The sequence below is a fragment of the Thalassophryne amazonica genome, chromosome 3, assembly GCF_902500255.1.
Source record: "Thalassophryne amazonica chromosome 3, fThaAma1.1, whole genome shotgun sequence".
NCBI lineage: Eukaryota > Metazoa > Chordata > Actinopteri > Batrachoidiformes > Batrachoididae > Thalassophryne > Thalassophryne amazonica.
The window spans coordinates 99349405-99362584 of NC_047105.1; the positions used below are offsets into that span (position 1 = coordinate 99349405).

Here is a 13180-nt window from a genome sequence, read left to right on the forward strand (position 1 = left end):
AACGAGATACAAAGTCAGAGTTTCTTTCAAGACAGGATGGCCAAACAGCAAGAACGTCTGTAGTCATTACAATGTAGATTTGGGAGAGTTAAGAGTCAAAGATAACCTTGTGGATTTCTACACTATGACACCAGCAAGCTGACAAACATGTCTGCTAGAGTAGGTTTTGAGTTAAGAACCACAAAAGGCGTTAGAAATACAGTGCTGCTCATTCAGATCCATATTTTCTCAGCTTTTCTGTTTGAATTAGCAAACGTGCAGCCATAAACTGTCCTCATGCAAAGTTTACCGCTGACCCTTTGAATGACTCGGGGTCTCTGCATTAATGATTACACCACACCAACATCTGCACAAGTGCACATCCTAATGTACATGAAGCTAAAAAGAAAAGATGAGGCTAAAGGTCAGTTGTGGAGTTGCAGTCACTGGGGCTTAATAAATAATCAATAAAACTGATTATACAATCGATGTCAATGAATTTCATTATTGATTAGTTGGGCTGCTGATGCCACAGACAATAGGTCAGAAGACTACAAACAAATTGCTTTGAAGCACAGTGGTAACAGCTAAAATTTGAACCCAGTCAGCTTGAATTTATCAGAATGGGGCTTTCCTTAGTGGAAACTTTTTTTCTGGTAGCGTAGCAAAAAAAAAAAAAAAAAAAACTGACAATCCAACAGAGAATCAGAAAGCTAGGTCAGCATGTAGCTGTAGACTAACTGTGAATACTAAAAAACATTCCACTTCTAGCTGATGTTACAGCAAAAATGATACAAGCTGAGCAACTCCCTTCACCAGTCACAGCTGACAACACATTCTGTATTTGTCACCTTGCTTTTTCCTGCACTAATGGAGACATTAGCCAACTTGTTTTCTGTTTACAAATGGTTGCCAAGTGTTGGTGTCATAGTATCGTGAGAATCACTCATCTCCTGAGACATGAAACTGTATTAAAACAAACAAGTAGTACACCTTATCTACAAACAAGAGCACAAAACGTTTGCCTGGAGGATGATTGGAATAAATTAAAATACACACTCTAAAAACATAATAACGTGAAGGATTACAATTTTAACAGCTTGTGTGCAAATAATGAGAAATACTCAATGGAGTTCAATTATATTTTAAATATTAATTTACGTATAATTTAGTTGTATTTCTTTAATAACAGTTAGAGGGATTAATTTGTTTTTTTGGAAGACAGTATTTACAGCAGGCAGCACAGTGGAATAGTGGTTAGCACTGCTGCCTCAGCAAGAATGGGATTGATTCCCACCTGTGGCCTTTCTGTGTGGAGTCTGCATGTTCTCCCCGTGTTTGTGTGAGTTCCCTCTGGGTGCTCGGGCTTCCTCCCACATCTGAAGACATGCAGGTAAGGTGGATTGGAAACTTTAAATTGTCTGTGGGTGAATGCGCGGGTGTGAATATGTGGCCCTCTGACAGATTGGCGTCCTGTCCAGGGTGTACTTCAAGTTTATCTAAATTCTGGGTCTGTTAGTGAAGTTTAGGGCTAGCAGCCGGCGATAATTTTCTCTGCTTTCCTGTTACTTAATGCTGATGAGTTTTACATTAGGTGTAGTTTTTGTGGCCAACTGATTCTGCTTTTTTCTCTCTGTCCGAGGTGCAAATGACATCATGTGCTGTATGACGACTGCATAATTTCTGAAACCTACGTGGAACGTGGAACAGACTCTGCAGCTGGAACAGGTCCACTGAATGACATGATGGACGAGTCCTGCCTGTGATTGAATGCCTGCATGGACTTCTCATCAAATTCATCTTTTGTTGTTATGCTCTGTTTTGTAAAACTTTGCAAAATCTTGGAACTGTTAGAAAGGCCTAAGCAATGGGTCACCCCCTTGAGTCTGGTCTGTTTGAGGTTCCTTCCTCAATCGTCAGAGGGAGTTTTTCTTTATCACTGTCACCTGTGTGGTTGCTCTAGGGATTGGTAAGGTCAGACTTTAGTTGTGTGAAGTGCCTTGAGGCAGCTTTGTTGTGATTTGGTGCTACATTAACTAAATAAGTAAATAAATAATAATAAAATAAATAAATACCATACCTCATGCCTTGTGACTGCTGGGATAGGCTCCAGCCACCCGTGACCCTTAACTGGAGTAAGCGGTTGAAGATGAGTGAGTATTTATAGCTTTGAATATAAAACTTTGCCTTTAAAATGAGAAGATTCGTAATTCATAAAGACTATATGATTTACACATCTTTTTATTTGGGATTTTCAACGCATTCGCCACAGTGCTAGAAGGGAAAAATAAGTTGTATTAGCAAAGAAGAGTGACAGCACAGAAAGATATGCTAACATGCAGCTAAATCAATTTGTTCCAAATAGCATCCTGGGAGTAAGAGAGGGAGAGCAAGAGACTGAAGTCTTTATTCAAGTGAAATAAAAGAACTCTACATGGTCTCAAAACCCAGCCACTGCACCGTGAAATAGGACTGAAACTGAAATTAAGATTAGTTAATCACAAAAACAGAGAGTAGCTCCTGCTTATCTCTTAACAGATTTATAATGATAATACTGATCTAATATTGATCCTGTGGATCAACAAAAACTCATTTGTTTTCTTCTGTTTCCATTCTGTATTTAGTGCCACCATTGAATTTTTGCATCTGATATGAATTTGTCTGTTTATGCAAAAACTAGTGGATACATTTTGCAACACCTGGGATGAATTAAGATAAACAGGCAGAGTAGACCGGCTGTTTTACTAACATCCATCCTCAGAGATTTGGAGGAAAAGCCTGACCTGAAATGCACGCACTGATATTTTGTGTCTGATCTGGAAAAAGGCTGGCTTCAGGAACTTTTAAACTTTTTTTTTTTTTTTACACTGTGAGCTCAGGGCCTGGTGTCACCCACCAAACGACCTCCCCCTAAAAATCCGTCCGCTCTGCCTTCACTGCGCATGTGTCATTTTGGAGCGGTCAGCAGCGTCATTTCTGAGCGTCAGCCACAGTTCAATCAATCATTTCTACATAAATTCAGCATTATTTCATAACAAAAGATGGGGGTAGCGATCAGAGCACCACAGCACATCTGAGTCTGACATGTGCTGCTGCTGCACTTACGTCATTTTGGAGCGCCAGTAACGACTCACCGATTATCACATCGTTCTGCTTAAAACGGCCTTGTTTCTGCTTAAAACCGACTTTAGAATGATTTAAGAGGTTTTACTTTGTCATCTGATGGTTAATAATCACATTATTCCATTTCATCGCTTTGAGTGTAGAGAGTCAGACTCAAGACGAGCTGCTGAGCTCAGAAATGACGCATGCGCAATGAAGGCAGGATGGACCAATTTTTAGGGGTGGACTGTTCAGTCTGCGACACCGGTTTCATAAAGCAGTCAAATGTTGTTTAGTGGACTAAACTCACTTTGTCGATTCATCTTTTCACACACAACTAAAGCTTTTAGTCTGGTACAGAGGAGGCTAATCTTATTTTAGTTGACAAAACTTGAGTGTCTTATCTCCAAAAAGGTGGCTATCATGTACCACCACTTGAGGAAGGAGACTTGCGGCAGGAGTGCGTGTTCCGGGGCCAGAATAATCCATTGGAGATGTTTACGGATGTTGAGGTCAGGAGCGCTTCTCCTCTGCTGTGGCTGACTCCGCCATGTTTGTAGCAGACGGACCAACCGGGAAGTGAACAAAACTGCCATGCACTGGAGGCGTTTCTTGGAGACAGCGCTTGTGAGGCCGCTGTGGCCATGAAAATCATTGACTAACGTAACACGATTAATCTACAAGTTTAGCCATCGATGTGAAATGTAGATTAGACATTTAATGTTGGGCAACTAACCTTAGCCGATTAAGTAAGCTTAGTAGAGTAAAAGATTTGACTGACGCTTTATGACGCTTTATGAAACCGGGGTCGTGCGTTATTCCAGTTTACCAAATTATGCATCTTACCGTTAACAATGAGGCGGGCCTTGCTGGAGTAGGTGGAGCCAAAGTGGTTGGTGATGACGCATTGGTAACGCCCCTCATGGGCAAAGGTGACATGCTGCAAGTGCAGGATTGTGGTGTACTCCATTATACCACCCACTGCTTCAGTCGTGGTGCCTTGTTGGTGGGCACGCACATGAGCATAGTTCTCAATCTTGGCGTCCCGAAGCAGTTCCTGGTCCTTACGCCATGCAAAGGTCATAGGGGAGGAGCTGCTGCTTGCAACTGTACATGTGAGACGGACATCATTCCCAAGAACTGTCACCATTGTTTCTGGCTGCACTGTGATCTGTGGCTTTGGAAAGTCATCTGGGAGCAATGGTGGGATGGAGAAAAAAAAAGAAGAAATCACATCAATAAACTGAAGACAACAGGACAAATGGTTCCTGGCTAGAGCTCTGCTTGTGTTGCTCTGTGCATCAAGGATGCAAAAGAAGCAAATAAATCATCCAGAAGCCTCCATTAGCAACTTCCACCAGACCCTTCCTTCCTCTCATTGTGGGTGGTGAGTCTACATAGAGGCCCAGTCTCTTGCTTTATTCGTGCTCCCGTCACAAAATAAGTCACATTTTTGTGTCACTATTTTTTAATATTTCTAACCCTTCCCCTTCCCCAAACCATAACCCTCTCCCTTCCTCTAACCCTACCCATAACCCCCACAGAGCCCCTGCGTCACCCTGTATTTCATGAAACTATTATTAAATGAATTTGTACTCCTTATCACAAAAATGTGGAGCTTTTCTTGATGGTGTCACAAAGTAAAATTCATTTACTTTTTGTGATGCAATCACAAAATACCGTGAGATTGGGCTGAGAGGAGACACCATGTTGTTTCTTTGGGCTGTGCCTGACCCAGCCACGTGACTACAGGCCTAGTCACCAGGCACTTGCCTGCAAGCTTCTCCTCAGCCAACCCCCCACTCCCCCACCCATCCAGATTGGCTCCAGAAGGAGACCCTGGTCTTCCTAATCCAGGCAGCAGAAAGTAAGTGAATGAATGAAAACAAATGTGTTCAACCATGTAAATAAGGGAGCAGGTCCAAGATGTCAATATGGTCCATCTGTTCCACAAAATGTCTCTTCAAACATACAACTCACCACAAACAAAGCTCCCGGGTGGAGCCTGGAAGATGCTGGTGCCCTTAAGGTTCTCTGGGTGGGCACAGGTTGCATTAACTCCACTTTGCAAACCTCGTGTCACCACCCACTGCGGCAGCCAGTGCAGCTGGCAGTCACACAGGAAACTGTCACTCTGAATGACTCTGCAGAGGACATGACGAATATGTTCAGGTACTGTATGTGGCATTTTGAGAACAGCATTTTCCACACTGAGAGAAACAACGCAGTAGGAGAATGTGTGTGGCTGGCTGAGTAACTGTGGAATTCAACATCAGGCATGTGTGGGTGTGTATCTGTTGCTGGCTACTTTTGTATCTGTGGGTTTGTGTGCACACATTTCCCTGTGTGTGAGAGTTTCTGTGTAAATGAATCAATATAACTCACAGGGTTTTGAGGTTCTTCATCCTGCTGAAGGCATCAGGTTGGATGGAACGAATTGCATTCTCTCCCAAGTTCCTGAGAGACATTACATGATGTCTCATCAGCCATGACAAACATACACATATAAAGTGTTCATTCAGAAAGATCTCACTTATGAACAAGATACACACACCTAGGCACATGCATGCCAGTCCTTCAGTTGTTTGACAAATTTGTGTGAAAACGCAGACAGAACTGCAGTTCTTCTTTGTTCCTGACCATATGCTGCATAGCTTTTTTTTAAAAAAAGGCCAAAGTTGAGGTTGTCCAAGGCTAACAAGAGAGAAACAGCTGGGCCTGTCTTCTCCTTTTACAAAGACGCTATTAAATTGCTAGCAGCCTCGTCTCTGCCAGTTACTTTTGGCAAATGCTGTCCACTCCACCCCCTCACTCCCTGGCTGTGAGGGGCAGTGAGGCATTGTGGGATACTCACAGGTGTTCCAGGGTCTCCAGGCCAGAGAAGGCTTTCTTGGCCACCGACTTGATCTTGTTTCCAAACAGAGTCCTGCCATTTCCAAACATGAAAGGTGTCGATAGATGAAAAAGAGAGGGTGCAGGAAGGGAAGAGAGTGAGAAATGGTGTGAGAGAGAGAGAGAGAGACACAATTAGCAAAGCTGACTCTGATAAGAGCGAGAGGATTGCGGTATTGGAAATCTGAACTGTGTGGAGATTAGCTAGAAGGAAGGGTGAGCAAGTTTGGATGGGTTTGGGGGCACCTGGCCTCTGTGCTCCTCTTCAAAGAACACTTTTATCTTTATTAGAATTTAACAGCAATGACCGGGCAAGATGGTTTAGGGTGGGAGTGGGGGTGGGAGATATCGGCTAACTTCAATCAGGGAAGTTCCATTCGCCTGCTGGGTACAGCGAAGGTTGTAAGTACATATGTGCAAACGTGTGTGTGTGTGTGCGTGTGTGCTTGACAAGCCTGTTTCAAACCAAGGTGAGTTGCATCTACTGATTCAGGACCCTAATCTCTTCCACCTTCAACCCCCAGCAACCTCCCTGCCCAACTCCCGTTCTTCTATCCTTTGCTTCACAAGAAGAGGAGACACGGCTGGGTGCTCCACAACGAAGACTCCAGTGTTCTAGTGCATCCGCATGTACGTGCAAACAAGAGTCTTGTCACAGGAACAGCAATGTGTAACTTTTTTGGTTGCGTTTCAAAGAAAGAAGGAGCTTAACAAGTAAGTTTAGCAGAGACCACTTGTCTTCTTAAGCTGGGCAGACACTGTACGATAGTTTCAATCGCTGTACTCGGCTCCAGCTCAAACTGTGCAACAAAACCGCACGGTGTAAAAGTACAGAGCGCACGATTTATGTTCTCACACTATATGGCCTGATGGTCTGATGCGATCTGACTGCTCACATTGTACGTTAAAAACTAACACGTTGGACTCATGTTTCCAGAAGCAAAACGTAAACAGAAGCTTTTTTAAAAAAACTTTTTCAAACTTTATTTACATTTCTTATTTTTACAAAAAACTCTCGATGGGAGACATCAAAGTTAAAAAACAAAACAATACAAGACTTTACATGAGTTGAAGAAAGGGGGAAAAAGAAACAGAAGCTGCTCTCCCAAAGAGATGATCACTGTTGATGCTCTCTCTAATTCCGCATCGGTGGTTGCACATGCACAGTGCGAAAGGTTGGATGCTTGTCGCGCTGCTTCAACAGCGCGATACCCTCATCACGCCCAACCAGAATATCAAACAGGTTTGATTTTCATCCGACCATACGATTGCCGATCGGGACAGGTCGTGCGAGGTTAAACGCAGCTCAGTACTCCATGTATACTACACGATGCAGGACGAGCGATTAAGCTGAAACTCGGCACGATCCAAAAAATTCTCACACGAGTGAAAATTCGGCTGAAAAAGGGCCAAAACTCGCACCGTGTAAGCCCAGCTTTAGGGCATATCCTATCCACATACACACATTCACACCTCGATGGTGCCACTCAAGGTACTTTCAGGCATGTACCTGTACAAACCGGGGCTGCCTGGTGAAGGAATGTTCTCTAAATCCACCATTCATACATGAACACAAATACAGGATGACAGTGATATTCACATTTCACTCCTCAAAGAAAAATTATAACTTCACTGAAAAAAGTCTGTTATAAAACTACAGACCATGTAACAGAACCATAGTTAGGTCAAGTAACTAATTACAGCTGGAGACTAAGTTTACACATACTTTGGCTAAAAAAGCCCCTCACATTCCTCAGCTGCAAACACTCCATTTCATCGAACGATGCGTGTTCAGTGAGTTATAACATACACTCTCTAACACCTCGAGTCAGCACCTTCCAATTCCTTCTATATGCGCACAATGGCGCATCATAGTATTTAGTGTGGCAGACATGGTAGCAGGTAGAAGCACGCTGCATATCCTGCAGTTCCTTCTGAAAAAATGCATTTCACACACACACACACACACACACAAAGGTCTGGCTGTCAGTTTTGCAGTATGAGATTATTTTCTCTTTTCCTGATTTTTCAGTGTTGGTTCTTCTTTTGCACTGAAGGGGAACAAGTATTGTTGCTGCTGCTGAGTTGCAATACGTTGTTGCTTTTGCTTATTTCTGTCAAAGACATGTATTAATGAATTAATTAATTAATTTGTGGATAAAATCTGAAGTTCTCCAACCCCTACTGTACAATATATTTTACAAAAATATGACAAGCTTGGGACCATACTAAAACATACACATATCAAAGAAGGAGGAATTAATGAACTTCAAAAGGTCCAACAGAACCATCCATCCATCCATCCATTTTCTTCCGCTTTATCAGGAGTCAGGTCGCGGGGGCAGCAGCTCAAGCAAAGCCGCCCAGACCTCCCGATCCACACACACCTCCCCCAGCTCCTCCGGGGGAACCCCAAGACGTTCCCAAGCCAGCCGAGAGATGTAGTCCCTCCAGCGTGTCCTGGGTCTTCCCCGGGACCTCCTCCCAATGGGACGTGCCCGGAACACCTCTCCAGTGAAGCGTCCAGGGGGCATCCGGAAAAGATGCCCGAGCCACCTCAACTGACTCCTTTCGACGTGGAGGAGCAGCGGCTCGAATCCGAGCTCCTCCAGAGAGACCAAGCTCCTCACCCTATCTCTAAGGGAGCGCCCAGCCACCCTGCGGAGGAAACTCATCTCGGCCGCTTGTACTCGCGATCTTGTTCTTTCGGTCATGAGCCAAATCTCATGACCATAGGTGAGGATCGGAATGTAGATCGATCGTTAAATCGAGAGCTTTGCCCCCCTACTCAGCTCTCTCTTCACCACAACGGTCCGATACAGCGACCGCATCACTCAGATGCTGCACCGATCCGTCTATCGATCTCACGCTCCATCCGTCCCTCACTCGTAAACAAGACCCCGAAATACTTAAACAACTCCACTTGAGGCAAGGACACTCCACTGACCTGAAGAGGGCAAAGCACCTTTTGCCGGTTGAGAACCATGGCCTCGGATTTAGAGGTGCTGATTTTCATCCCGGACACTTCACACTCGGCTGCAAACCGCCCCAGTGCACGCTGAAGGTCCTGATTTGATGAAGCCAACAGAACCACATCGTCCGCAAACAGCAGAGACGAGATTCTGTGGTTCCCAAACCAGACCCCCTCTACACCCTGGCTGCGCCTAGAAATTCTGTCCATAAAAATAATGAACAGAACCGGTAACAAAGGGCAGCCCTGGCGGAGGCCAACGTGCACTGGAAACAGGTTTGACTTACTACCGGCAATGTGAACCAAGCTCCTGCTGGGGTCGTACAGGGACCGGATAGCCCTTAGCAGGACCCAGGACCCCGTACTCCCAGAGCACTCCCCACAGGGAGGGACACGGTCAAACGCCTTCTCCAGATCCACAAAACACATGTGGACTGGTTGGGCAAACTCCCATGATCCCTCGAGCACCCGATGGAGCGTGTAGAGCTGGTCCAGTGTGCCGTGACCAGGACGAAAACCGCACTGCTCCTCCTGAATCCGAGGTTCGACCATCGGTCGAATTCTCCTCTCCAGTACTCTGGAATAGACCTTACCGGGGAGGCTGAGGAGTGTGATCCCCTTATAGTTGGAACACACCCTCCGGTCCCCCTTCTTAAACAGAGGGACCACCACCCCGGTCTGCCAATCCAGAGGCACTGTCCCCGATCGCCACGCAATGTTGCAGAGGCGTGTCAGCCAAGACAGTCCCACAACATCCAGAGACTTAAGGTACTCAGGACGGACTTTATCCACTCCAGGAGCCTTGCCACCGAGGAGCTTTCTAACCACCTCGGTGACTTCGGCCTGGGTAATGGATGAGTCCGCCTCTGAGTCCCCAGTCTCTGCTTCCTCCTCGGAAGACGTGACGATGGGATTGAGGAGATCCTCGAAGTACTCCTTCCACCGCCCGACAACATCCCCAGTCAGGGTCAACAGCTCCCCACCCGCACCATAAACAGTGTTGGTGGAGAGCTGCTTCCGCCTCCTGAGGCGTCGGACGGTTTGCCAGAATCTCTTTGAGGCCGACCGATAGTCCTCCTCCATGGCCTCCCCGAACTCCTCCCAGACCCGAGTTTTTGCCTCTGCGACCGCACGGGCTGCGGCGCACTTGGCCTGCCGGTACCTGTCAGCTGCCTCTGGGGTCCCACCTACCAACAAAGATAAGTAGGACTCCTTCTTCAGCTTGATGGCATCCCTTACTTCCGGTGTCCACCACCGGGTTCAAGGATTGCCGCCGCGACAGGCACCAGAGACCTTGTGACCACAGCTACGAGCGGCCGCATCGACAACGGAGGTGGAGAACATGGTCCACTTGGACTCCATGTCTCCAACCTCCCCTGGGATCTGGGAGAAGCTGTCCCGGAGGTGGGAGTTGAAGACCTCGCTGACAGAGGGTTCCGCCAGTCGTTCCCAGCAGACCCTCACGATATGTTTGGGCCTGCCAGGTCTGACCGGCTTCCTCCCCTCCCAGCGGATCCAACTCACCACCAGATGGTGATCGGTCGACAGCTCTGCCCCTCTCTTCACTCGAGTGTCCGAGACACATGGCTGAAGGTCAGATGATATGACTACAAAGTCGATCATCGACCTCCGGCTCAGGGTGTCCTGTTGCCACATGCACTTATGGACACCCTTGTGTTCGAACATGGTGTTCATGATGGACAAACTGCGACTAGCACAGAAGTCCAACAACTGAACACCACTTGGGTTCAGATTGGGGAAGCCGTGCTTCCCGATCACCCCCCTCCAGGTCTCACTGTCGCCGCCCACATGGGCGTTGAAATCCCCCAGGAGAACAATGGAGTCCCCAGTCGGAGCGCTATCTAGTACCCCTCCCAGGGACTCCAGGAAGGTCAGGTACTCTGCACTGCTGCTCGGCCCGTAGGCCGAGACAACGGTGAGAGACCTGTCCCCGACCCGAAGGCGTAGGGACGCGACCCTCTCGTTCACCAGCGTGAACTCCAACACATGGCGACTGAGCTGGGGAGCAATAAGCAATGCGACCCCAGCTCTCCGCCTCTCCCCGTGGGCAACGCCAGAAAAATGAAGCGTCCAGCCCCTCTCCAGGAGTTGGGTACCAGAGCCCAAGCTGTGCGTGGAGGTGAGCCCGACTATCTCTAGTCGGTATCTCTCAACCTCCTGCACAAGCTCAGGCTCCTTCCCCCCAGCGAGGTGACATTCCACGTCCCAACAGCCAGGGGCTGTGAGCATGGACCGGGCCACCGGGCCACCCACCCTCAACCGCCACCCAATCCTCTCTGCACCCGAACCCCATGGCCCCCTCTGCAGGTGGTGAACCCACAGGAGCCAACATAACCAGTGAATCACAAATAAGGAACTAATGAAGGAGTTGGTGTCAGCAGGGAAAAATCTTGTGAACAAACTTTGACAATTGATCACCAGGATAAAGGCCGCAAAGCTTTTTAAAAATGTTTTTGTTTATTATGTGCAGTCATAATATTATAGTGTGGATGTGAAAGGGATTCTAATGTGTGTAGTTGCAGATTAAAGGCTTTGTTTGAGGGTGGGATGTGGGGCTGCAGCTATCAATTATTTTCATAACCGAGTAATCAGATCTGACTGTGATTTACTGAAACAGAGATGCATAAAATTCAATTACATTTATTTGAGCTCATTTTCTCTGTGAGGAGAGAAGGGGGCTTATGCTCTGCCTGAAATCCATTTGGGTACTACTTCAGAACCAGTAGAAGGAACCATTCTTAAATCATTCACAGAAGCTTGTCAGACCAAATCTGTTGCATAATCCAGATCACTCTTTCTCTGTGGCCATCCCTTAAAATCAAGTGTGTGTATGTGGTATATATATATATATATATATATATACACACGTACACACGTCAAGGTAGCTTGTCACCTGTGGGGATCCATGGGTTCTACATTGAGAAGTGTTTATAAAAATGGTCGCTGACATTTTTCAAGGGTGGTAATAAATTATACAAAGTTTCTATAATGATTTGAAATGAAAATTGATGTCACGTTTTACAACTGGCAAGGCTGAGATATTTCCTTTGTTCAGAGCTTGTGTGGTTACCAGGGACTGATTCATGGTGATATCAATGTTCATTGTTCACTGTTGTTACCTATTATCCCTAATTTCTCCAAAAATATTAGTCTTATCAACTTTCTGTTTTAGCTGCATTCATCCTTGACTGAAGACACATAAGCATACCAAACAGCAAATTGTCAGCTCTCCAGTTTCTCCGTGATCAAAGACATACACATGCATACACGTACACAGAGGCCACTTGGCTTGATATACATATATAGTAGTATATATGTGTATCAAGTATATAGCCAGTCCCTGATTGTGCAAGTTCTCCTACTTAGAAAGATGAGAGAGGTCTGTAATTTTCATCATAGATACACTTCAACTGTGAGAGACAACATGAGAAAAAAAATCCAGGAAATCACATTGTAGGATTTTTAAAAAATGTATTTGTAAATTATGGTGGAAAATAAGTATTTGGTCAATAACAAAAATTCAACTCAATACTTTGTAACATAACCTTTGTTGGCAATGACAGAGGTCAAACATTTCCTGTAAGTCTTCACCAGGTTTGCACACACTGTAGCTGCTATTTTGGCCCATTCCTCCATGCAGATCTCCTGTATAGCAGTGATGTTTTGGGGCTGTCGCTGGGCAACACGGACTTTCAACTCACTTAACAAATTTTCCATGGGGTTGAGGTCTGGAGACTGGCTTGGCCACTCCAGGACCTTGAAATGCTTTTTACGGAGCCACTCCTTCGTTGCCTGAGCGGTGTGCTTGGGATCATTGTCATGCTGGAAGACCCAGCCACGTTACATCTTCAATGCTCTCACTGATGGAAGGAAGTTTTGGCTTAAAATCTCACGATACATGGCCCAGTTTATTTTTCCCTTAACACGGATCAGTCATCTTGTCCCCTTTGCAGAAAAACAGCCCCAAAGCATGATGTTTCCACTCCCATGCTTCACAGTAGATATGGTGTTCTTGGAATGCAACTCAGCATTCTTCTTCCTCCAAACACAAGTTGAGTTTTTACCAAAATGTTCTATTTTGGTTTCATCTGACTACATGATATTCTCCCAATCCTCTTCTGGATCATCCATATGCTCTTTCAAACTTCAGATGGGCCTGGACATGTATTGGCTTAAGCAGGGGGGCACGCCTGGCACTGCAGGATTTGAGTCCCT

At 45.9% G+C, this 13180-nt stretch overlaps 1 protein-coding gene and 1 long non-coding RNA gene across 2 annotated transcripts in view; one reads left to right on the top strand and one right to left on the bottom strand.

Annotated features, from left to right (window-relative positions):
- Positions 1 to 11801, top strand: LOC117507325. The gene is made up of 3 exons (XR_004559682.1): positions 1 to 1428; positions 1989 to 1995; positions 11789 to 11801. It is a non-coding gene; the product is annotated as an uncharacterized LOC117507325 (long non-coding RNA).
- The window catches only part of lrig1 (leucine-rich repeats and immunoglobulin-like domains 1), a 106886-nt gene that overhangs the window by 15548 nt on the left and 78158 nt on the right, over positions 1 to 13180 (bottom strand). Inside the window, exons 10-13 of the mRNA XM_034167167.1 lie at positions 5936 to 6007; positions 5467 to 5538; positions 5062 to 5225; positions 3928 to 4272 (exon numbers count right to left, since the gene is read on the bottom strand). Of these exons, the coding sequence (XP_034023058.1) occupies positions 3928 to 4272; positions 5062 to 5225; positions 5467 to 5538; positions 5936 to 6007 (653 nt within the window). The remainder of the gene's footprint in view (positions 1 to 3927; positions 4273 to 5061; positions 5226 to 5466; positions 5539 to 5935; positions 6008 to 13180) is intronic.